The sequence below is a fragment of the Echeneis naucrates genome, chromosome 5 (genome assembly GCF_900963305.1).
Source record: "Echeneis naucrates chromosome 5, fEcheNa1.1, whole genome shotgun sequence".
Lineage (NCBI taxonomy): Eukaryota > Metazoa > Chordata > Actinopteri > Carangiformes > Echeneidae > Echeneis > Echeneis naucrates.
In genome coordinates this window covers 16240553-16265989 of record NC_042515.1, presented here as the reverse complement: position 1 = coordinate 16265989, position 25437 = coordinate 16240553, and the positions used below count along the sequence as shown (strand labels likewise).

Sequence of the window (25437 nt, the reverse complement as noted above, 5' to 3'; positions counted from 1 at the left end):
TTTGCAACTGTGCAGCAGCTTATGAGTCCGGGCAGAAAGACAAGCGCTAACAGAGAAGTGTTCCTAGGTTAATGGCTGCTCACAGGAAGCCTGTCTGGGATACAACTGATGATTACAGTACTATAACAAAATAATAATAATAATAATAATAATAAAATCTGTGTCAACCGTTAGACGTCGTTCACACAAACACATAAACTCCATGAAACGAGATGCTACATTTCAGTAAATTGGAGGTCCAATTTTAAGAAACACAAATTTCCTGAACCTGGAGGTGGCGCCAAAACGTTTAGCATAGATTAAAAATACATTTGTGTCCCGAATAGTAAAAATCTGAACACCCACAAACACGTAAGACCTGACATCAAACATGCTGCAGATCTTTCTTTTTTTTTTTATCAAGAGCCCAGACAAGACATCAGGCACCCAAAAAGAGCAGGAAGATTTTGGTTAAACTGGCAATTTGCCTGGACTTTAACCTGTTTGGCTGATGGCCCTATATTAATGATATCACTTATATCTTTTTTTTCCATTGGCCCACACAGTCCATTATTGCCCCAAGGCCATCTAGAACCTTGGGGCAATAATGTACCGTATATACAGATACAAATTCTAAAAGTGGGCAAATACTGGGAGACGGCGTTAGATGTCAGGAAAGCGTGAGAAATTTTAAACCCATGTTGGAAGTTTATATGTGTTTTCATTTTGTCTCCGTTACCATTTTTCTGAATCCCACTTTTTAAATGAGAAACATGAGCAGGGAGAGATGGAAGTTTCTCTCCTGACGATGACACATGCCTCTCTTATAATCCCACTTTGGCTTGTGTTTTCAGATCAAGCAGCTTAAAAAAAGTAACACTTGCCACAAGACTTCTGCCAGTACACAATTTCACATTATTTCACCTTGTGCATCAAACTAAATTAGTATAGACCTTCTCTGTGGTAACCATACATTACTTTCAGTGAGAAAATCTTTTCCAAACAGTAACAAATGTTTTTGCATACTGATCATTTGTTTAAAAAAGAATAATTGTCATGTAGAATATACATTATTGGCAGTTTTACTGAAGTAATGAGGGGATAGAAACAAATACTTAAGTACAGCAAATACTACTGTAATGCAACCACGAGACCATTATCTACTAACAGTCTGTGGTGAGGGGGGGGGGGGTGGATGTCATAGTAAACACTGTCCATTGCAATTTTTGGGGGGCATTTGTGTATTTTTTGACAGCTACAACTTTTAGTAGAAACAACTAATTAATACAGGATTATCAAACCAGGTAGCCTATACTAGATTAAATGAACTAAACATGTAAAACTGGGTCACTCAGAAGTGTCAAAAGTCTGTTGGACTTTTTCTTTTTCTTTGAAATTGCTCCTGGCCAAGAAATTAGAAATGTCTTGTTTTTATAGTTTTTTCTAATACAATGAAAAAAATCTTTGGGGAACGATGGAGGCGCTGCTACAGAGATTTTGTTACCTTTAGACAGTATGTACCAACATGAGAGTTATATCAGTCTTTTCCAACTCTGGGCAAGAAATTGCACTTTCCAAGTGTATTTCCGAGAACTATATCTCAAAGTGTGCAGCACAGAGCTAAGCTTTATGCTTTTCCTCACAAATGATTCAGCAAACCAAGCTTTTCCCTCATGCTATATGTACCCTTAACTCTGTTTAGCAGTGAAGTTACAGCATATCAAAGAAGCCTTCTATACCAAGTTGGTTCCTCAGAGGAATCTGCACTATTACCCAGACCAGGACTCCACTAAGGAACCAAGCAGGGACACTGGGGTTGCTTCTGGAGCCGGACTGGTGTGAAGTGGCTGCTCTTTAATTGAATGTAGAATTGATTTCACACATTTCCACTGCTCTACTGGGATAGATAGATAGATGATGACAGTGGCTTTGGTTTGTGCTGAAGGAGATTACATTGATCTCCGTTCTGCTGTCATCCACTGGTTACCGCCACGGTATGTGTGTGTGTGTATGTCAGTCTTTGTTTATCTGCTTTAGTGGGTGTGTGTCAGCATCTGAGAGAAGATACAGGGAGTCTGTTAGATCGTCAGTTTGGAGACAAATTTGTTAAAGGCTTGAAAGAGCTGATTTTATTGTTGCCTCCCATCAGCTGCCTTACTGGAGGTATCCATGGCAACTGAAAGAGTAAAAGTAAGGTTTGAGGTCTCCCAAGAATTTGGAGGAGACAGAGAGAAGGACTTTGTATTGCCACATAAGGACTAATTTCAAGTGCGGAATATGACATAGAGAATATCAATACAGAGTGGTTGTGGTTTTCTGTGTGAACAATATGTAGAAAGATAAACACTCAGCCCATGAATATGTAATGTAACAATGCCCTGACTGCACTCCATCCTCTTACATACACTGTATGTCCCTGTTAATGCAGGCAGCACAGCTATTCACCTATGCTCCATACGTTTATATAGAGTAACACTTCATGAAAGTGACTACACTGGAGCTTGAACCTGCCCCTTAAAAGATGATTGGTGTCTGGTTAAAATAAATATGCAATAAACAAAACATAAAAAAAGAACTGTTAGATAATAATGTAAAGAGTGTGAGAAAAAGTGCAGGAAGTAAATAATTTGGTTCCAAATGATTTGCAATTTATGTGACATTTAAAGCCTTGATTCAGTTTATATATAAATATATATATATATATATATATATATATATATATATATATATATATATATATATATGAAAAGTGTGCAGTTTCCAGCAAAGATTCATTTTTCATTGGAAAATAAATGTCGTTTGTCAGAAGTATATTTTTCTATATGCAATTATCATGTGACACATAGTCCCACGGGGAATAGTCCATGACACAAATACATAATATTGATTCATTCATTCACTGCCTTTTTGAACTGTGAAAGGGTGGGCAAGCAATTCACCGGGACTCATATGGACTTTTAGCTTGGAGCATAACATAAATGTAAAGTACAAAGTATTTTTGCAGACCTTGCCTAAGTAAATTACTGCAACTTCTGCTCTAACATGAAATGGGGGGTTACAGTGGTTACCAGGAGACACATCAAAGGGAAAATAAAAGCTAAAACAGCTAATAAAAAAAAAGCACCAAAATGATAATGGGGAAAAAAAACTGATGAAGCACAGAAGGCAAAAACCAAAATGTTGATGTTACATGAAACTCAGGATCAGGACGCGGGTGGACTCATAAATGGAGAGTCAAGGGTACATATAGGTTCAAGCCTTTTATTCAACCGAAGGTCAAAGCCAGGAAATCCAATCGGCAACCGAGGTACAAAATTCAGCAGTCAAAACTCAAAACCCAGGGTCAGAAACAAGGGTCATACGTGAGAGAGCTCACTAGAGAAAATGACTGAATGCTGACAATATTGACGGGATGATCTGACCAGGAAGGGGAAGACAATCAGACACAGCTGCAACATGTTCGGGCAGAGCCAGGTAATCACACAAGAGGGGAAGCTTCACTCGAAGTGGGGAATGAATCCCACACTTAAATAGAAATAAAACAAAAAATAACAAAAAACAAAATAAAACAGGAAGGACAAAATCTACAAGCCTAACAAGCAGACACTAGACAACTAACTGGACCTGACAATATATATTTTAATGGAGTTGTTGTCTCCGTTAAACTATAGACTGGATGGATTGGATTATGTTTTTGCCTCTCTTCAGATCTCTCACCACTCCCTTCTGATTAGGTTGGTCAGTCTTCTTTCTTTCCACCTTTTTCTGGTCCTTTTTATGACCTATGACCTTGCCATAACTGCTCTTTTGGAAATGTCTGCCCACCTCTTACTTTCTGCCTGTGTAACATTTCTTTCTGGGAGAGGCCTTCAGTCATTGCCTTTTTTTCACTAAAGTAACAATCTTAGACAAATAGGGGAATTGACCAACAGACCAGGTCATAACTCTTTATGGGGGTTGGAAAGGTGAGGTGGGAACCCTGCAGTAACTGGTGGGCTGAAGCAGATTGAGAGCATTTTGAAAGCACTAGTAAATTGCAAACCACCAAACAAACATTAGTATTTATTCTGAGTCATGTATTTGTACACTGGACAAATACAAGTTCAATATTTATATTACCTCTAGCTTTCACAGACACATGAAATTGTATCTGATTATTCAGCTGCTAAATGCTTTGTTGTGTTCATCAGGTAGTTGCTGATTGGTCATTTGGTGCCAAATAGGAGCTTTGTTGAAAGTTGAAAAACCAATTAACTGAAGTATACTTGATCAGTGGTTATGGTTTTGTTTTCAGAGTAGTAAATTCAACCTATTGTTAATATTGATGATGCAAGTTCATGTGAACTTAATATTGATTATAATTAAATGGGGACACAAGAATGAGGGGTTGACATTAGAAATATGTTGGTTTAAATATACTACAAGTGAAAGGAAACATTGCATGACCAAGCAGACAACAAAATTGAAGAAAAGAAAAAAAAACCTCCCTGTAGTGCAAATAGACAATATATAAAATAAGGCCAATATAAAAATAAAACAGAAAACTGTGATAAATTAAGGGTAAACATCCACTCTAAACACACTGTAAACTGTAAACAATTTCACAGATTGAAAATTGATTAGTCAGTTCAATAATTAGTTGATTAGTGAATTGTTTTGAGTATTGATTCACATTTTAGCCATTCATTTAGTGGTAAGCCTTGATTTGTCATCAAGAAAAATGTTTTACTTTTTTGTTTTGTTTTGTTTTTTTAAGTCAACCATGATAAAGTCAGACAGTCAGTCTGAAGATGTGACCTTGAGCTGTTAGGCATGAAAATCCTGAGTCCTCTGAGTCATAAGGCCCGGCTTCACGAAGTTCGTGTGAAACATTTTTGGATAGGGTGGAGGCCAGGGCTCTGGGCAGGCTGATTCCATTCAAACTGTCTGAATGACAATCATCAGGGTCTAACAGTGGTAATGTATTCTTCTCAAAATGGCCACTAATATGGTTCCATTATAACCTGGCTATGACACTAATACTATGTTGTGATAGCAAACCTGTGTGTAAAACTATGCATCAATGGGAGTCCGTCTCCTCCATCTTGTTTCCTTTGTCTTTAACATGGCACCATTCAGGTCCTTAGTTGTCCATTGACAGCTAATTAATCAGAATCAAAGGGAGACAAATCCTGTAAACACGGACAAGCTGTGTGCACAGGACCATAGGAGAGAGAGAGAGACAAGCAGAGAGGGAAAGAGAGAGATTAAGGGTGGATTCTCCACAGACTTCTTCTGCTTACTTTCTTATGGTAGGAGTCATTAAGATTCATACCCCTGATCCTTTGCTCTGTGCCGACTGCTTGCTCCATGCATCTCTAGAAAGACAAAAAGAGGATACAGAATCTCCACACACACGCCTGAATTAAAATGGTGATGCAGCACTTATTTCCTGTCAACAAGAGAGCACATACAGAGAAAGAGAGAGAAAGTGAGATGTGTTAGAGAGGGTAAGAAGGAGAGAGAGAGAGAGAGCGAGAGAGAGAGGAAGAGAGAGGGAGTAAGGCACTGACAGCTGGTTGGTATTCCTCAGGCTTAGCCAAGAAGGTTGATGGTGCAGAGTGGACATCACCCAGGAATTTCAATGTAGATAGAGTGGCTTGCTGTTGTCTGAGTAAGAACTCTAACATTTATATTAGAGACGTGATTTTTTTTTTTTTTTTTTTAACAGAAATTACTTTTATTTCCTATAGCACATTATCTGTCACTCATATATTCTTAATTGTTCAAAATTTGTTTTCTTGTTTATTCTTTTATAAGACCACACTGTTACTTTTTTCTGGACACAGGTGAAGTCTAAAAATACTTTTAAGAAATTTTCTATTACTTCCTCTTAACCTGCCCTCAGTATCTTAAAAGTAGTTTTGAACAAAGATTAGTGTAAACAATACAAACAAAGATTTCAGTGTGACAATATGAACTGTGATCTGTTTGAATACGCCACAGTATCAAACTCATTATTGTATTATATAGTATAATATTGTGTTATATGTGACTGAAGGCCAGTTAGTGTCATTATATTTACTGCTAAGGTGTGGGAAAGAAAAGATGGAATGATCTGTATGTTGGGCTGAGCCTCCTGTGAGTCCCAAGGTTGGTCAGGCAACAAGCATCTGGATCCTTCCTCCTCCTTTCCCCAGAGAACACCCAGTATCACTAAACTCAACCTCACAGGTAAACAGCTGGATCATTACATAAGACATAGTGGGATATAAATAGCCCTGAGTTCTTAGAAAAACCTGAAAAAAAAGAAAGATTTGGTAGACTTTTTGTTCACTGATGCAGTTTGGAGTTCAACAGTCATTGACAATCACATGGTTTCATTCATTCATCTATTGGGGCCAAAGAGCTTCAAGGCTGTCAAGGCCCAGCTCAACAAATTTCAATTCCTTAATAATTTATTGATGGCGGGCAGTCAAATTGCGTATCAATAATGTAGAAGGGCTCACTACAGTGTTGATACAGCACACCCTTTCAGTCAGGCCCATTCATGCTCACAGACCTGCAGACATATGTACCAGGTTTAGTTCCACGTGGTCTGGAGTTGCCACAACGCACTAGTCCAGTCTGAATCAGTGAACTGTGTTTTCTGTCATGACTTTATCTTTGAAGGAGTACGCATGAAAACGCCCTGATTTGGGAGGGGGGGGAGTAGAATTAGGGGCTGGAGAGAAAAAGAAATACACACAATAAAAACACTGATATGAAACTGGCACAAACCAGCGGATAGAAAGTTTGGAACATTTTGTATTTTTCCTCACATACATGAGCAACTCCACTTTCTGTGGGTTAGACAGTTATCGTCCATGTTTTGGCCATGAGCCAATCACACATATATTACAAATTAAGTGACCAATGGCGAACTTCCATCTAGGTCAACATCTTTTATTCAGGAGGCACACGTACACAGTTACATGCCATCCCACCCTGGGGGCCCTGTGGAGACCCGCTCTGCCACCAAGAGATGGCGCACCATTTTGTTCTGTTTTGAAAACAATCTCCATGCATGAGATTAGCTAGGGGGTGGGGGGCAAGCTTGTCCCTTTGTTGTGTATCCCAGTTTGGATATTTCCTGGCTGGTGTGTGCATGTGTGTGTCTGTGTGTTAATTGGAGATTTTGCTCATTTCAGAGGCGAAACAATCTCAATGGAGACATCCCATGCCCATTCTGTGTATGAAACGGTAGTGCACTGCTGAATGCTTAGCATCCCATTCTGCCTGGGTTTACAGCAGTGTACACTTCACAGTACAAATCCCACTCATATGTGCAGTAGATGCCCATGTGTTGGGGTCAAAGGTAAAAACAAGGCATGCGTTAGAGTCATAAGGAACCCGTCTTTGATCTGTTCATGACCCCTCCCCCCTCCCCCCTCCCTCATGGTGCACTGCCCTGTGATGCTTGGCTAATCTTTCCCCACACTGAAACATACATATGCTTTCCATAAACTGTTCCCTGGGAGGTAAAACAAACTGCACCAATTAGCACGGTGCAAATGACGGCAATCATCCATCAAAAACACAAGCAGCAAGAAACAGATAACATCCCGCTGAATGTACATAAGCAGGAACACAAGTATGTAAAGTTGGTGATGAGGTTTATGAAGCCACTGCACCAAAATGCAAAAAGCTGTCTCTCTCAGCCGTTGGTTTCCCTCCACAGACTTAAAGCAGCAACAAAGCAACTAGGTAGAGTGTGAGAGACACAGAGTGAGAGAGCAAGAGAGGGAGAGGAAGAGAGAGACTGGGGATGTGGTTGCTATAGAAACCATCTGGTGGGTCTGAACTGTTTCTCCCTGGCATTCATTTCGTCATATTGAGCCTTTGTCTCTCGTCCTCTCTCTTCCTCTACTCTCACTTTTGTTTATCCCTCTCTTTTCCTCCTTCTCTCCTGGCTCTCCATCTCTCCTATCTACTCATCTCCCTCTTGTGCTGTTCTCACACTCTTTTCCGATCTGCCTGCCTGCCTTTCTTCTTCCCTCCTCCCTTCCCTCCTCTAGCTCTCCTCACTTTCCTTGGAAAGAGTGTTTAATGACAATGCAGAGAGGTGCCATCTCCTGCTTTTTGGCTGTTTGTCCATTTCTATGACTCTGTCCTGACATTTCCATCTGCTAAACCTGGATACTTAGCCCTTTTTCAGACTGCAGCAATTCATGAGAAAGATTCCCACAGTGCCAGAACTTGGATGGGATTCAGGGTTTTGGGAGATGAGTGAAAAGCTAGAGTGATATTTGAGAGAGAACTTTCACGAAAGATTGACGTCATCTGCAATCACGATTTAGCTGCAACCAAAGTGGGTTTTACCATCATATCATAGGCAGGGTTGTTCTTTGGTCAAATGCTCTGATTCAGCTCTGCCCAAAAAAATTGACACAAAACCTTACTTGGGAGTAGGCAGAATATTCTGGTATGGTGCCTAAAGAGATATTTATCAATATTTCTCAACCAGGACTGCATTTTCCTATTTCCCCCTTATCAGCGGTAGTCCTTTTCTATTCCCAGCAGGATCTCAATCACAAGAGAATACCTGATCCCAATGCCAAATGAGCTTTTCCACAGCTCGAACACACACATAAACAAAGTGCACATTTACACACTTGCAGTGGGATGACATGTTTCCTCAGCCATTTGCATGCCTGACGTATTCTATGACTGCATCATATGAAGCCCAGTGATTCACACTGAGAAAAAGAGGAGGTAATTTTCCCAGTGAGTGCTTTTAAATGGGAGGTCATCGTGGGTATTCCCCCGCCGCGATGCAAATGTCAGATTCACGAGTCCAGAGGAGAGACTAGGGCACCGTTTTGTTTATTTATTTATTTATTTATTTATTTTTCAGGTGTAACTATGAGGAAAGTGGGTGTGTGGATGTGTGAGCTTACACAGAGTTTGAGGAGTGCAGGTATCCTCTCAGGGTCTGTGACCTAGGATTGCTCTCTTCCCCCTTTCTTTATCTTACATGCCCTCGTGTTGCTCCTGCTCTTCCTCCCTCTTCTTCTACACCTGTCAGAGCTTATGTAACTGATCTTGACATGTGCCAGCCCCCTTTCATAGCACCAGTGATTAGCCTCTCATCAGTCTTCAACACAAATGCCATTTGCCACAATATTATCCAAATTGTGACTGGTTGATAAAAAGCTTTCCATTACATTAATGGCTGTGATGGAGTATTTATTCTTTGTAAAATGTGAATCTGAGTCTGTTCCAGCAGTGATGACCACCCAGTTCAAGTGTGTGCTTGAATCTGAAGTTATCTCACCAGCCTGAGGTGAGCAGCATCTGCTGCATCTTAGCGATAAGAGCATTAAGATTACAATCCAAAGATGTAACACTGAGGATGTGTGCAACCTGCAACTGAGACAAGTCTCGATGTTTAAATGGGACATGTGTTAGTTATATAAGAAGGATATATTCAGTTATGTTATCTTCTTGATGTATTCTATTCCATTTAAATTTCAGGATTTATGTTGTGAATGCAGATGTCAGCTGTGACAGAGATGGACAGTAAAAAGGTAGATCTTTACTTGATCAACATTTCAGTATACCGTATCAAAAATCGCTCGAACAAAACGTTAACAGGATTTTGGCACTCCAAGATTCATATTCTTAGATAAAATGAATATCCCAGATTGTGGCTGGATGAAACTTCCGGCAATAAAAAGCACAGTGACAATGCGCAAAAAAGTCCTAAAAGTTTAGGAAATTACATGAAAGTAATTCAATAAACTCTACAAACTCCTCTTCATGCAGGTGCATCTATTAAGGAACGGCTTTACTCCTCAATTACTCAAACTGTGGTCACGATCATGGATGCTAACTTTTTCAAACGCTGCAATTTGCATTTCATCTGCATGTGTCATTATTTCCTTTCAATGCTGCATCAGACATATCGATATCGAGTGTTGCTTATCAGTTAAGATTTTACGGGGAAATTGAATAACTGGAAGAAACAGAACCACCGACTGTCAGGACAAATGTATTTTTTACAGGTGATGATTTAATTACATTTAATTTGTTGTCACTGTTATTCATCAGGTGCAATTAAAATGTACTGATACTGTACTGATTCTCTTTTTACTAAAGAAAGCAAATGATATCGGAAAACTGATTTACAAGGTCAGCCAATCATTCAAATGGCCAGAGTTACATCTTTTTAAAATATATTTTAGGATTGTGCTCTTTGGTTAGGATCAAAACCTGATTTTGCTGACAGAAGTCAGCCTGATGGTCAGTTATTAAGAAACTATCTCATTAGTGTCAGTGTTTGTGGGCTCACACCTGTTCCTCTTTGTTTTTCTGTGTTCAGGACTTGGTTGCCATGATTATTAGGATTATGCAACTGTAGTTTTTATGGCGAATGTGCCCACAATTCAACAATTCAGATGGTGACACTATAGGCCGCCTCATGTTGCTTCTTCTTTTTGAGCCTCTGCTAAAACAAACACATGCTGGTAGTCGGTATCTAGTTACTGTGAGTCACGTGTATCTACATTTTTAGTTGTGATTTCCAATAGGTTCTCACTGCCTGGACTGCTGCTGTTTCTATAGCAGTTACTAGAAAAATTATGTAATGTGAGAAGGAGAAAAGTTTTCAAAACTCAGGAGGATATAGAACCGGAAAAAAAAAATTAATCAAAGCAAGGCTATTGTAATGTGGTAATTCTTTACTCTTCACTGTGGCATGTCGCGGGTTAAGTTCTGCAGGTTTGAGTGTACAGGTAGAGTACGTGACCTTGTGTTAGCCAAGCTTGGTCAAATGACATCAAACGTCCGCTGCAACATTTTGAATAAAAGGATCCATCAAGCAGACAATCATAAAGCATTACTCCCTCGATGTAACATCCTCTCACCCTGTGTGAGCGAATAGGCTGTTACTGCAGTAGGCACCATCGTCATGGTTGACTGCCGTCATGGAAGAAGGGACTATTTTGGCAGGATAATGTCACACCACTGAGTGAATAGGGGGTCTTGAGAGAAAAGAGATAAGAGAATGGAGAACATTCCATTAAAGACAGTGATGGTATCAAGCCGAGGCTCAGGGAAAACTATTCTGCACCGAAAACCCACCGCATCACCCATCGAGTGCAAGGTGCATGTTACCATGGTACCCGGGCCAGGCAGCCCCTTTCATGTCTGTCAAGACTGAGGAGGCAGAGACTGGCAATATGTTAGTCTTGCATGCAGCTGGAGCTGAAACAGACACATGTGCCTATGTGCCTATGCACATGTGCACATACGTATTCCTAGTGCACATCCCAGTTGGCCGGGGTTAAAGATGCTGTATGCTGACAGAGGCTTGTCACATAACATGAATCATTTAGTCACCACAGCAGAGTTGGAAATGTCACATCTCATCAGTGTTCCTCATGCTTCGGTGACCCCACCAACATTTACATCTCTGGCAATGGAATTAAAGGAAGAGCTTAATTAAAGATAGGAGCTGAGATTTTAGATGCAAACAGACTTTTATTGCATTGGGAAGCAGTGGTGTACATTTTCCCCACAGAATCATATGCAATACTGGAGCACTTGATGAGATCGTAGTCTGTTGCACAGTTGTCCAAGCCAAGTGTGTCAACTCTCCTTTAAACAAATGACAAAAAAGTATATATTACAAATTCTCAATGAAATTATTTGCTCATCTTTCTTCCCATTTCATCCTCCATTCATATCCGTTCATTCCAAGAAATGGGATTCTTATTTCTCACAGTGGAAAATGCTGACTTGACCTTCCTTGGCAGCCGGATAGGCAATCCAATAACAGCAGGGGAAACTGTACAAGGAACATATCCAAAAGTCAGCCAAGCTATTAGCTATTGTCTTCAACTTTCTGATACAAAACTAGATTTTTGTGTTTTTTGCTACAGTTTCAAAACAGCTTAAAAATCAAAAGGCAACATCAAATACATCATTCCTTATTGTAAACCACAATCAACACTAAACAGTAAATAGTACTTTATCATAATCTTTATTACAAGATATTAGGCCACTGTACAAATCAGTGAGAATCGTACAGTACAACGCAGAATTAAGACTGTTTTTCGAGGTTTGTCATTCAAAGCTGTATACGAGGTGCTTCAAGAATACACAAGAGTTTCAGAACTTCTGACGTGCATGCATGATTTCATATTTGCCATGCATGTTTGTATTTCAGTGTTTTAAGAAAGAGCCCTAAAAAATGGCAACCCAACAAAAGAACTGAACTGTATGAGTAAATGTATAAAGCACAAAAAAGAACAAGTTATCCGGTACAGTATATCTCTCATGAGATTTGGCACACACGATAATGCACAATGCAATATAAATAGTTTATCAATAGGGTGTGTACAGTCAAGTTACAGTATCAACCAATCCAGGTGAAAGCCTGGGAAGCTTACAAACAGGTGGGAGGTACACTGTATATAAATGACTCATTAGCTGCAAAATATGGTAACAAAAAACACTCAGGCAACATCGAGAATTGTTAAGTGAAAAAAAAAAAAAAAATCACTCTCATTCGCTCAAAGTTTTCTTGACATACAAAAAACACTCCCTCAGTCCTTAAGTCACTGCAAAAGACATATTCCAAAAGGATCAATAAATAAAGTCTTCAACACAGAGAACAAACCAGTTTACCAATTCTCACTTTGTGCAAGAAAATATGGGCTACCCTTTCCATATTTACAAACTCTGTTCTTCATTTGCCCTCAATCAAAATGAAGAGAAGAAAGAATGGTACCATAGGTTTGATTGATAAGATATAGGAGAAATGTGTGCTTTAGTTTTTATATTAGAATTATCTCTGTATCCTGTCCCTGATTTCTGCATTTCAACAGCGTTGCCTCCTCTCTCCACTTCGTGCCCCCCCCCCTTGTAGACTTCTCCGCTTTTGGATTTATGGCGAAACCCTGTAATCGAGGGTGTGTTTGTTTGCTTGTGTGTCTGCCTGTGTGTACGTGGGTCTGTATACTTTGTGTGTGTATGTGTGTGTGGAAGGGGGGGTTGGGGTCCACCTGTGGGTCTCCTTTGCTGCCATTTCCCACCCCTGCCAGTGTGTGTCACCAGGATGGTCATGACCGACAGGGAGAGGAGGGTGTGGAAGTGCTGCTTGCTGCCACATGAGGGAAAGTGCTTATATACAGTGTCTTTGGATTAAAACTGTTAAATATCGCCATAAAAAATTTCAAGAGTGTCTTTTTTTTTGGGGTTGGGGGGGTTGTGGTAGTGAGCCAAGCGCTCTAAGCCTCTGTCGGGGTCTTCTCTGTTCCATTTTTCAGTGCTTCATCGTCGCCATTCTCATCCTCGATCACAACTGTGGATGACAGGGGAGAGAGTTAATGAGGGGGGCTCATCTTGGTGTGGCGTCTTGACAATTCACCGCTGACTGACAGGAAGGCATGAAAGCCCAGGACCACCAGGACCACAAACCCTGCACTGCAGGAGCAGGAGCGCTGTTTGAACGGCATGACAGACCAACGGGAGCATGCAAAATACAAAGACAGATAACCAGAAGCGTGACTGCATGTGATGCACATCTGTGAACATCTGAATTTTGTTTTCATCACTGTGCACCTGCACATTTTTGCCCTCAACCGTCTGCCCATGTTGTATCAACACACTACTGTACGTGCAGCTGCCTGTGCATGGATGTGCCATGACGAGCAGAGCCAGAATTTCCTCCTGGGTTTCTTTCATCAGGAATGCAGGACACAAAAACAAACAAACAAAAAAAATGCACTAACAACAACAGCTTGAAGGCGTCACGTAAGACGAAAAAAAAAAAAAAATCACAGTCACACAACATTTAAGCATGTCCAGCACATCCAAACGCTCATTGAGGTGGGGGACATTCAGCGCAAGCCCGATGAGCGCGATTCAGCGGACATACATCAGCACGCACTGCGCATCCAACTCGTGTTGCAATGCGAATAGAATATTTAAAAACCCAAACACCTCATACACACATACATACACGCACGCACACAATCGCACACAATAGAGCTTGTCTCTGATCTTCCACCCTAATGAAAACCACGGCTGTCTGGCTACACACTGAGACAGCCAATGGTTCCCCTACGTGCGCTGTCAACACATCACCACACACAATCCCCACCTTATTATTATTATTATTATTATTATTATTATTATTATTATTATTATTATTCATAATCATCATCATGATAATAATAATTACCCCGTTTGCTTCTGCCTATTTGTCCGAGTTTGGGCGGACGTTTATTCTGTGAGCCGCTGAAGAAGTTGTTGGTGTCTTGAAGACGACAGGTGAAGGAAAGGTGTCCCTCGTCGCCCTCATTTCCATAATGACTCATTTTCTCTTCGTTGAAAGGCAGCACTTCCGACATCTCCAAACGCGTCTTTATCACCAAGGCGCACAAAAGTGAAACGTGTAGCCGGTTCGCCAAAGCTTGAGCCCCGCTCGTCTACAACAAACAAAAGGAGATGAGGGGGGAAAACACAATGCAATCTGCTGACACGATCTAGCCCCTTTCTGTTTACCCCGAAGACACGTGTCTGTCTTCGTAGGTGCGCAACAGAAATATCAGTAAACCCCCAAAAAATGTCCTCAGTTTCCTCGCTCCTGGAGCTTCGACAACATTATTCGGAATTTCCAGAGGTTTTTTTTTCTTTAGTTGTTTTTCTTTCCCTTTTTTTTTTTTTTTTAGTCTGTGCTTATTGCTCGGAAATGGAGGCGCACGTACGGAGGACCGTGGAGCGCCCGCTGGTTTGGAGCGGCTGAAAAATCTGGGGAAGAAATGGAAATTCAGGAGCGATGCAAAACACGGATCACCGGGAGACCTGGCGACGGAACGGTACGGAGGGAGGGAGGGAGGGCAGGAGGGCTGGTGGTGGTGGTGGAGGGGGCTTCTGGTGCAGCCCAGGGAAGCTTCCCGTTGGAAGTCGTGATGTGCAAATGCTCCACTCTCCGGGATCTACGTGCAATCCGACAAATGGCTGTCGTATCGTAGGAGATGGCACAAAAATGCGAGCCCCGGTCGGATCTTTTGGCGAACGTCGCTTAACGCGCCACCACTCGACGACTTGGAGAAGTCATGTATCTGTGCCTGTTTTTTTTTTTCAATGTCACAAAGGTAGATTATTTTGTCATATAGGGCTTGAATAGTCCACTTAGTCAAAGCTCACCAGAGGATGGCGCTATTTTCATAGACTGGAATGTGACTCTGGGGCCCAATGTCGCATTTCCAGTTCAATCCCGATTTCACGAGACCTGTAATTGAAATGTATACGGATAGGTTACGTTCAGTGAAATGTCCAGAATAATTTGCAAATCACATATTGCAATCGACCTTAAAATACTGTAATCACTTCCCTGAATATGGAAACACAATATCATGTAAAGAAAGAATAAAAAGATGACTACATCAGTTCTGGTTTTCCTAAAATTACCTCACTGTCTCCTCAGACCTTATGGGATCCTATTGAGAACATGTTTTGCTTGTTTTGCCTCCCCAGAAGGTGCAAAGTTACAAGATCAGAGTGTTGTGTGAAAGCCGGTGTGTTTTGTCAAACAAAGCCCCTGGGACTGTCTTTAGGTTGCAGCAAACTCTCACAGGTCCTACCTCCCACTGCTCTATGTACTGTTTACATTAATCCATCTTCGCAGGAACAGCCTCACAAAGGGCTGGTCTCACAAAGCACAAGTTCGGGTACAGTAAAAGACATTAAAATTGACGTGTGACTGTCCTTTCTCAGGGGCAGTTTAATCAAATGTCATTACGCCAACAATGAAATGAAAGGTGATATTCAATATTCTGTCAGTTACTCCTAAAGCAGGTGGAGCTTTGACACACCTCACAGGGCCCATGATTTTATCAGAGGATAATTTTTCACATACACATAACAACATAAGACAGACAAGTCTATATTGTTACACAATATGTGGTTATACACCAGAAAGTATTTGTCTCTCTTTTCCCCAAATTTTTCCATCTTTTTGACCTGTTTAATCCCAAAATTTCTCTGCAAAATAACTGCATACATTTCACCCCACATAATATGTGTGGGTTTTTTTTTTTTTTTTTTCATACATATTATGTGCACCACCATCAACAATTGTTGCTGCTGGGATTATAAGGATCCAACCCGGTGTGATGTTTACACAGTGACCAGTGCAGCTACACTGGACCTGGGCCACGACACCATGATAAGTGATATTGTAACTACAACCTGATCATTGCTGTGGTTGGTTTAAAGTGTCTGAAAATTTGGGATTAAGTATTTCCTCTCACCAGTAAATGTTAACGATTAAAAAAAGGTAACAGTCAACACTGGAAGGGCAGCACGGTGGCGTAGTGGTTAGCACTGTTGCCCAGCAATAAGAAGGTCGCGGGGTTGGTTCCTGGCCTGGGGCCTTTCTGTGCGGAGTTTGCATGTTCTCCCTGTGTCTGCGTGGGTTTCCTCCCACTGTCCAAACGCATGTATAGGTTAACTGGCAACGTTAAATTGCCAATAGGTGTGAATGCGAGTGTCAGTGCTTGTTTGTCTCTTTTTGTCTTTGTGTGTTGGCCCTGCGATGGACTGGTCGACCTGTCCAGGGTGACCCTGGGATTGGCTCCAGCAGCCGCGTCAGTATTTCCCCTAATGCCCCCACCTGTGCTCTCGCTGATCGTAGACCATCATTGGCATGGCATCCTGAAAATAAAACTACGGCCACTCCTCGCCTCCAGAGTATCTTCTGGTTCTGTTTCCATCTACTTGAACTCAGCCATACCAGTTTAAGCTCCTTCTTTGTCATGGTCTTGGTCTTTGCAATGTTTTCCCTCCCCCTTTGTTGTCTTGTCGTCCTGTCTTGTTTATGTGTCTGCCAGCCATGTACAATCAAGCCATCTCCACTGCACCCTATATAGAAGCCTGGTCCACTTCACATCTCTGTGTGGTGGTGTGCTTTGGCCCGAGACCATTCGTCTTTCGTAGTATTAGTTTGCTAAATGTCATATGGGGTTGGGTCAGCACTCTGCCTGACCCAGCCTTGTGTCACCCTGGCAATACCCACCTGGATCCTTGTGGACTTTCTCAGGCCCCCTCAGACTCTGCAACTCCCACTCACTTCTAGCTCTGCCCTTTTGTGTTTATGAACAGCTTTTCTCAGTGTTTGTCTGCACAGTGGGTCCAGGTTCACACTTCCATCATGACATTCTCATCCACTTTGTTCTTCCAAGGAATGTCATCTGGCGTAGTCATCCCTGTACAGAATCCAAGGTCAATCCAGACTGATCCTGTCTGTAGTTTCCTGCTAGCAAACACTCAGACGGAGTCTCATTTCTCATTTCGCCTAAGACCCTAAAGTGCCAAACTTCCGCTGCTCTTTAGGCACTAAATGAGGTTTTGTGTTATAATTCACCAAATGGCCACCAGAACAAATTGGCAGTGAGAGTGACTGATGTGGTTGTATCCCTCCTTTTACACATCCACGGTAGAAACACATTTGCATGTGTAATGTATTCTTCATTTCTACAGTTTTAAAATCACCCAAGATCATAATTAATCAATCAAAAATGTTTATTTTGTGCTACAAATGGTCTCAATCTGAACATTCATTGCCATGAAAGAGTATTACGTTTGCACTAGGTCTATGAAATTGCTTGTTTAGCTACGATTTCTGTAGCTGGCAGGGACCAAATCTCAGGGCCTGATAATATGAGAATACGAAATGGTTCACCATTATTCAAGACATAATCAGAATAATCGGAGCAGTACTGACTATGAAAACAAATCTGCCTCTGGCTATCTATCTATCTCAGTGGTTGAGAAGATCTGCATATTTTCAACAGAGCCACCTTTGTTCTATGACAGCTCAAACATGTTCAGACACAAATGGTTGCTTTCATTATGTTCATTTTATCACTTTCTTCAGTATCTGGTGCAGCGTAAGTAAGATCCATAGATGGTTTGGTCTATCCAACGACGGAATTTTGAAACCGCCGTGTAGACGCCTGGAAACTTAGCGTCCCCGCAGCCATTGCCCCAAGACACCACACCATAGGCACGCCCACTGCACACCAGAGGCCCGCCAGAGTCTCCCTACAAGGACAAGAGCACATCTTCCATCAGTTATGTGGTCACAATGTGCCTCATGGAAAACCATTTCTGTTTCACACAAGTGTGAAGCAAAAGCTGCTTTAAAATGAGGTGGAATTAGCAACTGGACACCCATGATGCAATAAATTTTCGCAAAAGTATGAGCAGTGGGGCCTTGGAGGAGACTCTGTCAAGTTTTAACTACTGCAGCCATGTCATAAATGTCTTTGGATGAAATCAGAAAAACACAGAAGGATCCTATAGAAACGCTTCTAAATGTCTATAGAAAAACGTGACATTTGCCCGAAAATAAATGCAATGGTATTACTTCAAACAGAAACATATTTTCATTTTATGTTTAGCATATAATGAAGACTTTTGTTTATTACTGTTGAAATGTAATCTTTCTGTATAAAACTGTAAGAACACATGTACCTCTGTTGTAATTTTTGAATATGTGAAATGGGTTAGATATGTAGCAAATTCACTTGAAATTTTATTTATGTTTTTATTTATTTTTAATAAGGCTAAGTGGAGAGCTTTATGGCACGACAGAGACTAAGCTAGGCTGAGAACGGTCTGTAAACAGCACAATCCCACGACAGGGAAGCCCCAATTTAATGTCATTTTCTGTATATTTTTATTCTATGTAGAAGTAATTTAAACCTCCATAATTTCATATGCTAATCTCTGTCCTCTACTTGGGAATACCAACACACAAAGTTGCCTACTCTAGCATTAAATATAACACTTTTTAATTAGTCATTCAGTTCCTTACCTAAGGCAAAATATAGCCCACTGGTATATCACACATTGGATTTCATGGAATTGTCTTCTCACACTACAGGCTGGTGCAGAAATTCTCAGATCATACAAATAAAATCAGAGCATGTATTTGACTGGCAACCACAAAATACCGTACCTCAAAAATACAATAAGGTTTTTTGTCCTCGTGCTATTTCAGGGTTGCTTTTCTACCTCTTCTGCAACTATCATAGAATTCCTGAGGGCGGACTGCCACTTGTTTGATGAAAGCTTGTAGCTGAAACAACACTGACATGATGATCTGTATCCTCATGCCGTCGTAGAGATGAGCTTCTCAAAACTGTGTTATTGTTTTGCTCTGACGGGCGCTGATGAGAAGAGGATGTCCTTGTGCTATTTGATATACAGTGGGCACCAAGGACAGTGCCAGAGAAACAGGTTTAATAGCTTTACAAAGGTGTGTTTGTCACCATGGGCCAGATTGGACAGCCAAAATGTGCAAGTCCCATTTAGCTCGAAGCTGAAGCTGATTAGAATAAATGCATTCTGCTAATGAAAGAAGGGATAATGACATTCGTTCCCTGTACCTTGCAAGCATCTTTGCCTCCAGTCCTGTAGCCAGCACAGATCATGTTTGCTGTTATGTTTCCATTAAAGGACTCACTGCTGTTACACCTCGCTGTGGAAACAATGGGCACTGTGACCGTCCTCAGGGCAAAGCGGGCCTGGCCTCCGCCATGACTGTTGTAGCCCCACCCAGACACCCGGCACACCCGGCCTTCAACCAGACCTGTCCCCTGCCTGGGGAGGGGTGCCAATGACACGTATTTGTTCAGCACCATGGGGGCCCGCAACTGGACAAAAAAAAAGGAGATTGTGCTAATGATTTTAAGCGAGGTGAAAGGGCTCAGAAAGCTGTAATGGAACTCTTCAGCCTTCCTCAGCTTTATGACATTTTTAATGGTCATTTGGAAAACGTTTTAGACCCAGCTCAAAACCCAGTCCCTGCTGCAGCAGAAAAGCTCTGATCAAAATCACATCACTATCTATGTAGCACCAATCTGAAAAAACACCTGGAAAGGAGAGAAAATATATATTAGACTCATAATTGTGAGATAGTCGGAAACTCAATAACAAAATGATAATTTCTCTGTCTGTTTAATGAACAGGCAACTGTTTGCTAATGGTTCGCCATGTCAAATTTATAAGGTGATAGTATGTCGGTGTTTTTGTGTTCAGATTGTTCTGCTGCCTCAGGAGGATAAAAATCAATGAACGCTGCAGTCAAAACAAAAATACAGTTTTACGCAAAACTAACATTTTAGTTCTGCTTTCAGTTTCAGAGACTAATTGGAGATTTTTACTGTGGGACCACTTTAAGGTTAAATAAAACAAAGCACAAAATATGGGCATTGATGACATTGTTGGGATAGATCTCTGCACTGTTGTTGCAGTACCTTAATGAGCATGATGTCAGCGTTGTTGGTACTCCTGTTGTAGAGGGGATGGGGGACCAACCTGTGGGGTTTTGCATACTGCTCAGTACCCTCAAAGGCATTTACTATGTAGTCGCCCGCCACTATCATCATGTGCTCTGCCCTAAAAGAGGAGGACTTTCAATGTTACAGGACATTCATCAACAAATATAGCACAAATGACATATGGCCTTGAAGTTTGACCAACTCTGACTACTTCTAAAAGGCTTCAGGGGTGGGGGGGTTATTTCTTATTTTCTTATCTTTGTTATGTCCAGTAAACAAAGTCACAGAATGGGCACACAGGTTAACCAACCCCACTGTGAAACTAGACGAGATTGTCTGCCAGGAAGCAACGGCTGACTGTAAGCAAAGAGGACAATATCAGAGAAATATGGCCAATTTCCTTCATCCAGAGGAGAGACTCCCTCTTTCCTTCTCTCTTTCTCTCTCTGTCTCTCTCTCTCTCACACACACACACACACACACACTCACACACACACACACACACACACACACACACACACACACATACACACATACACACAAATGCTGTGCCAAGGTCAGATAACTCAACTGCATCTGCATGCTGTTTGACTTCCCAATGGCCTGTATATGGGTTTACTTTACATCTTGACCAAGCAGCATCATTTTGACATCACCTACCTGGAGCAGAATGGATGTTTGCTTCCAGGCATCTGTTTGAACCATCTGCTCACAATATATAAAGTCATGCCAAATTAGCCGCCACTCAGTGACTTCTACAGATTGTACTGGAAAAAGTGCCAGAAGAACGTCATTGCCCATGAAAGTGTCTCAGAAACAGTTTGATCTTTACCTTGAGCAAAGTTCAAACACAACTGTCCGGCCAAATCTGAGATTAACAAGGGAGGTGGCATTTAAAACTAACCCGTTAAAGAAACAGAAAGACTGCCTTGATTCTTGTTTGATAATCCTTGAATTAACCACTATCTTGGGGTTCATAAAACCAAACACTGTGGAGTCTTACCCAATGTCACAGTGCGCTGCAGTCAGCACCCAGTACCTGTGAACCAATGATCCACCGCAGAAATGTTGACCTCTGGTGCTCTGCAGCGAAACAATGTATTTGATGGAGTTCGGAGCGGCAGTGTAGCCACCTACTATACGTCCCTGCATGAGCACATGGCCTGTGTGAAAACACAAACACTGAAAATGAAAAGAAGAAACGGGAGCTGTGGCAATTGTTTGAATAATTCACAATAATCTGTGAAACTCACCCACACCATAGGATACAGAAGTACTTAATCAAAGGTAATTAAAGCTTTTCAGGTGCTGAAGTTATTGCAAGTCAGTACTCACAATGCTGGCAGAGAGTCGACACCAAAAAGTTCCCAAAAATATATATTTTTCCACTCTATAGTAGAAACTAGACACAACGTGTTTTTTGAGAAACCGAAATTGCTTTTTCATGTATTCGTCTAAAGTGCAAAATATCACAAACATCCTGCAGGTAACAGCTCCCCAGGTAGGGATTTCAGTCACTAAAAAGTCCATCTTAAGAAACACAGAGAGAGTTCAGTGAACAAAAGAGGAACATAAAGGATGATACCATCCTAATCCCCTCTTTCTCTCAGCCTAACAATTAGTGGTTTTCTGTCACCTGGGAGGCCGCTGCGTAATGAATGTAATTCAATATAACCTGACCTTCTAGAGTCGCCACCTTACTCTGGGCTCTGAAACATTAGAGTAAGGGCTCTTCCTACCTGCCTTATGCAACAGCTTGCCAATTACACACTGGCCTCAGGCTGTACAGTCAGAGATATGATGGGAACAGTGGTGACTATTTCCTGGAAACATCTACAATTGCTGCCTGTGCCCATGGGTGGAAAGATATTTGAATTTTTGGTGATATAGTGCAAGCTAAACTTTTGGAGGAGAGGAAAAAAGTGAAACTTGTTTACTTGGCTTGTACAGTTTAGAGTGTATTGTATAAAGCTGCAGCTAGAATCTGTTTGTACTGGGCGAGTATAAAGACTATAGGGAGAAGGGAAAACAGCTGATCAGGGCTGGGTACAAAATCTTTCACCGTGTACTGCTAAAGTTACATCTCATTTGTTTAATCTGTATTAACACTACTTTACACTTTAATCTGTATTAAAATGCAGTTTCTCCTGAAGTTATGTATTAGATAATCTCTAGACTGGGACCAGTTGCCAGGCAACCAGCTGAGTCTCAGGATGTTTCTGCCTCCAGTCATGAGACAGTCTGGAAAATAACCCCTTAAAACTGCGTATTGTAGATGTCATGTGTTAATTCATTTGTTTTTAAGGGGTTGGCAGGATTTGTTACCTTGTTGTGGCTAACTGTTCCTCCATTTTCTGTCTTTATGCTGTGCTCAGCTGCTCTGGGTGGTAGCTTCATATCAATCCTACAAAAAGTCATGTAACTCTGAACAAGCACATGTTGAACCAGATCTCCTTTCCAGGAAGTAGACCAGTTTAAATCAAACTATTTCTGCTGATAAAACTGGCCGACTTCTTAACATCTGTTGAATGAAAACCTAAGACGTCTATACAACACAATCAAACATTTTAAACTTGAACAAAGCAGAACACAAAAATGTACTCACTGTGGACTGTCATGAGGTCCAGCAGCACAAGACATGAACGGATGAGCAGATTCATCATAGCTGTAACGGTGCTGGGATGTTATCCTATTCCATAACAACAGCCAAAGCTCTGCAGCCACTCAGCCTATGTCCTCTACTCCTATCTGCTGACCCAGGCCGAGCATCCACTCCTTTCTGAAACTGTCTCTTTTTTCAGGGGGAGGGGGGTTAATTTCATCGTTCATCATGTCACACCAGGGTCCGACACAGTAGCATTGATTGAAAAGGAAAGAGACAGGAGAGAGAGCAACAAAGTTCACCTTCAAAACTGCCCAGCACTCCCCCCCTCCCATCACTGCACCATCACAACTCTTTCTCCTGACCCTCCTGACTTGTCGAAAGGCTTTACATTGTTGCCATAGCAACACAGGGTACTGTGCCAAGCAGGTTCATCTATACTGTATCAACATGCTCTGTCTTTTTCACCATCCAGGCTTATCTGTGCTGAAATGTTTCAACGGTCTACTGCGTGCGTGTGTGTGTGTGTGTGTGTGTGTGTGTGTGCGTGTGTGTGTGTGCATGGGTTTTTTTTTTTTCTATCTGTGGAGAGATTCACATCTGAGTCAAGACATCATAGAGGTTTTATATGCAGCAGAGACACATACAACTGCTCCTCTGTATAAGTTGGAATCACCAGTTAGCAGTGAGGCCGCACTGACAAAGCCAATAACTCGTTACCATTAGTCTGATCATCATCATCAGCCTTCTGGTAAGTCAGCATCATCCACAGCATGGGAGGAGAATCTTGCCTGACCTCCTCTTGTCCCACATTTAGAGCAAGCTGAATAATTGATGCTTCACCCTGTAGAATGGGAGAGGCGGCTTTGTGTGGCCTCCCACTGTCAGGTATTTCCTGAGCACTAACCCGACTTCTCCGACACTCAAACACAAGGTTATTTCTTCTGTTTCAAAACTTCCAACAAATGTGGGAAATCTCAAGCAAGCATTTAACCTCAAGTTGGTCTTGACTATATGAAGGTATGTTTAAAAGGTCAGTTAAGCCAAATTAGAAAAATGTCTTCTCACTTACCTCACTTAACGTACTTCATTCACGAATAAATAAATACAATCTATACCTAAATCTACATCTTTAGTATATTAGATTGAATTTGTCCATTGTAGCAAAGGCTACAAATGAGACATGCATTGCTAACACCGTCACTGGATATTTTATACAAAAACTGACCAAGTCTGAATGGATTTCTCATAAGCTGCACTTTTCCTGATATATCGGTGTAATGATATGTTATAAAATATTGCCCACTGCTTGTCTGAGCTCAACAGATGATATTCAGGTTCTACAGTATTTGAGCAGTTGCAGTGCTATCCAAGATGACTGGTGGTTTGTGGGAAACCATTTTTGTTTTGTTTTGTATATTTATTATTGTAATGAAATAATCCTGTAAAATACACAGTTGAAATTAACTGCTCTTGCTATTCCCAGCTGCATGATTAATAATATGCACCAATAATGCACTCTGTCCGAAACGCTCAACATAAAGTTAAAAACGGGGGCACTCACCAGAACAAAAGTCTACATTGGACAAAACAAGTCTGGGTTGTGACAATATTTCAGAGGCACGCAGTCCCCCGTGACTTACCACATGTATGTATATACACATGTATACGCACATGCAGTTTTGTACTCCTGTTTGTTACCTCAGCTTTGCGCCTGAGTGAGAGAGAAACGCAATATCACCTTTCACGTTAGAGTGACACCTTAGGGAGTTGACACTCAAGGCTGTATGGAGGCTATGGGTTACAAAGCCAACACTCAGTGTGTTGGGAAAAACCTGTTAGGGACATAAATTAGAGTGACACTTGGGGATATGAAAGAGGGGAGGGCAGGAGAGGAGAGGATGAGCACTGAAGACACGAGTCTCTGCTGGATAAGATTTATTAACACTTGGGGCTAGACTGCAGCTCTGATTTAGCTCTTCTCACCATGAGCATGACTACTTTATGTTAGCGACAAGACTGAGGAAAAAACAAAAGCATGCCAGACATAGGAGTACATGACGTCCCACATTATTGATTAATCAATAGCTAAATCATTCATTTAAAAAGATTCATGAGGAGAAGTTTTTCGTTCTTGTCTCATGGGTTTTAAGTTGTCATACTCAGATAACATAGCAACTTATGACCTGCCCTCTGTAGCATTTCTGGATAAAGCAGCCAACATGTCTGGGGAGTATATTCTATCATTTTTTTTGGCTTGTTGGGTTTCATTTCCATTGGGCTTCACTTTGTCTCCACGTCTGGACAATAGGCTGAATCTATGAGAACAAAGGCCTTAGAAAGACAGGCGTAGTGAAAGATATGGCTATGGTCTTTGTTTTGTTTTGTTTGTGGTTTTTTTTTTTTTCATTACTGGGTCAGACTCTCTGCTTTCTGTGTGCGAGCAAGGAACTTAGATATTTGGATAATGGCAGGGAACAATGAAAGTGACAGGCATAGTTACGGTATAAAAGAAGCTTGAGAGTTCTCAAACTGGAT

General features: G+C 41.3%; 2 protein-coding genes across 3 annotated transcripts; both read right to left on the bottom strand.

Moving 5' to 3' along the window:
* Window positions 1–13197: 13197 nt before the first annotated feature.
* camk2n1a (calcium/calmodulin dependent protein kinase II inhibitor 1a) lies at window positions 13198–15172 on the bottom strand. Of its 2 annotated transcripts, none has more exons than XM_029502423.1 (3): window positions 15157–15172; window positions 14189–14435; window positions 13198–13306 (listed from the first exon to the last, which is right to left on the bottom strand). In XM_029502423.1, exons 2-3 carry the CDS (start codon window positions 14355–14357, stop codon window positions 13233–13235), a joined length of 243 nt encoding a protein of 80 aa, XP_029358283.1. In that variant the 5' UTR covers window positions 14358–14435; window positions 15157–15172; the 3' UTR covers window positions 13198–13232. The 2 variants fall into 2 exon arrangements, with proteins under 2 accessions (XP_029358283.1, XP_029358284.1); XM_029502424.1 differs by lacking the exon at window positions 15157–15172 and adding an exon at window positions 14715–14924.
* Window positions 15173–17883: 2711 nt separating this feature from the next.
* On the bottom strand, window positions 17884–21449 carry LOC115044028 (trypsin). The gene is made up of 4 exons (XM_029502857.1): window positions 21301–21449; window positions 20274–20415; window positions 19404–19670; window positions 17884–18054 (listed from the first exon to the last, which is right to left on the bottom strand). The coding sequence occupies exons 1-4, from the start codon at window positions 21447–21449 to the stop codon at window positions 17884–17886; spliced, it is 729 nt and encodes a 242-aa protein (XP_029358717.1).
* Between the last annotated feature and the right edge of the window lie 3988 nt (window positions 21450–25437).

Excerpts from the sequence above, each read along its gene's own strand:
- camk2n1a (XM_029502423.1), bottom strand. The coding sequence starts at position 14,357 with ATGTCGGAAGTGCTGCCTTTCAACGAAGAGAAAATGAGTCATTATGGA. Across the intron at positions 13,307-14,188 it reads AATAGGCAGAAGCAAACGGG|TTGTGATCGAGGATGAGAAT; the intron begins GTAATTATTATT and ends TGTCATCCACAG.
- LOC115044028 (XM_029502857.1), bottom strand. The coding sequence starts at position 21,449 with ATGCAGGGACGTATAGTAGGTGGCTACACTGCCGCTCCGAACTCCATC. Across the intron at positions 20,416-21,300 it reads GCAGCGCACTGTGACATTGG|GGCAGAGCACATGATGATAG; the intron begins GTAAGACTCCAC and ends CTCCTCTTTTAG. Across the intron at positions 18,055-19,403 it reads GAGGCAAAGATGCTTGCAAG|GGAGACTCTGGCGGGCCTCT; the intron begins GTACAGGGAACG and ends TTGTCCTTGTAG.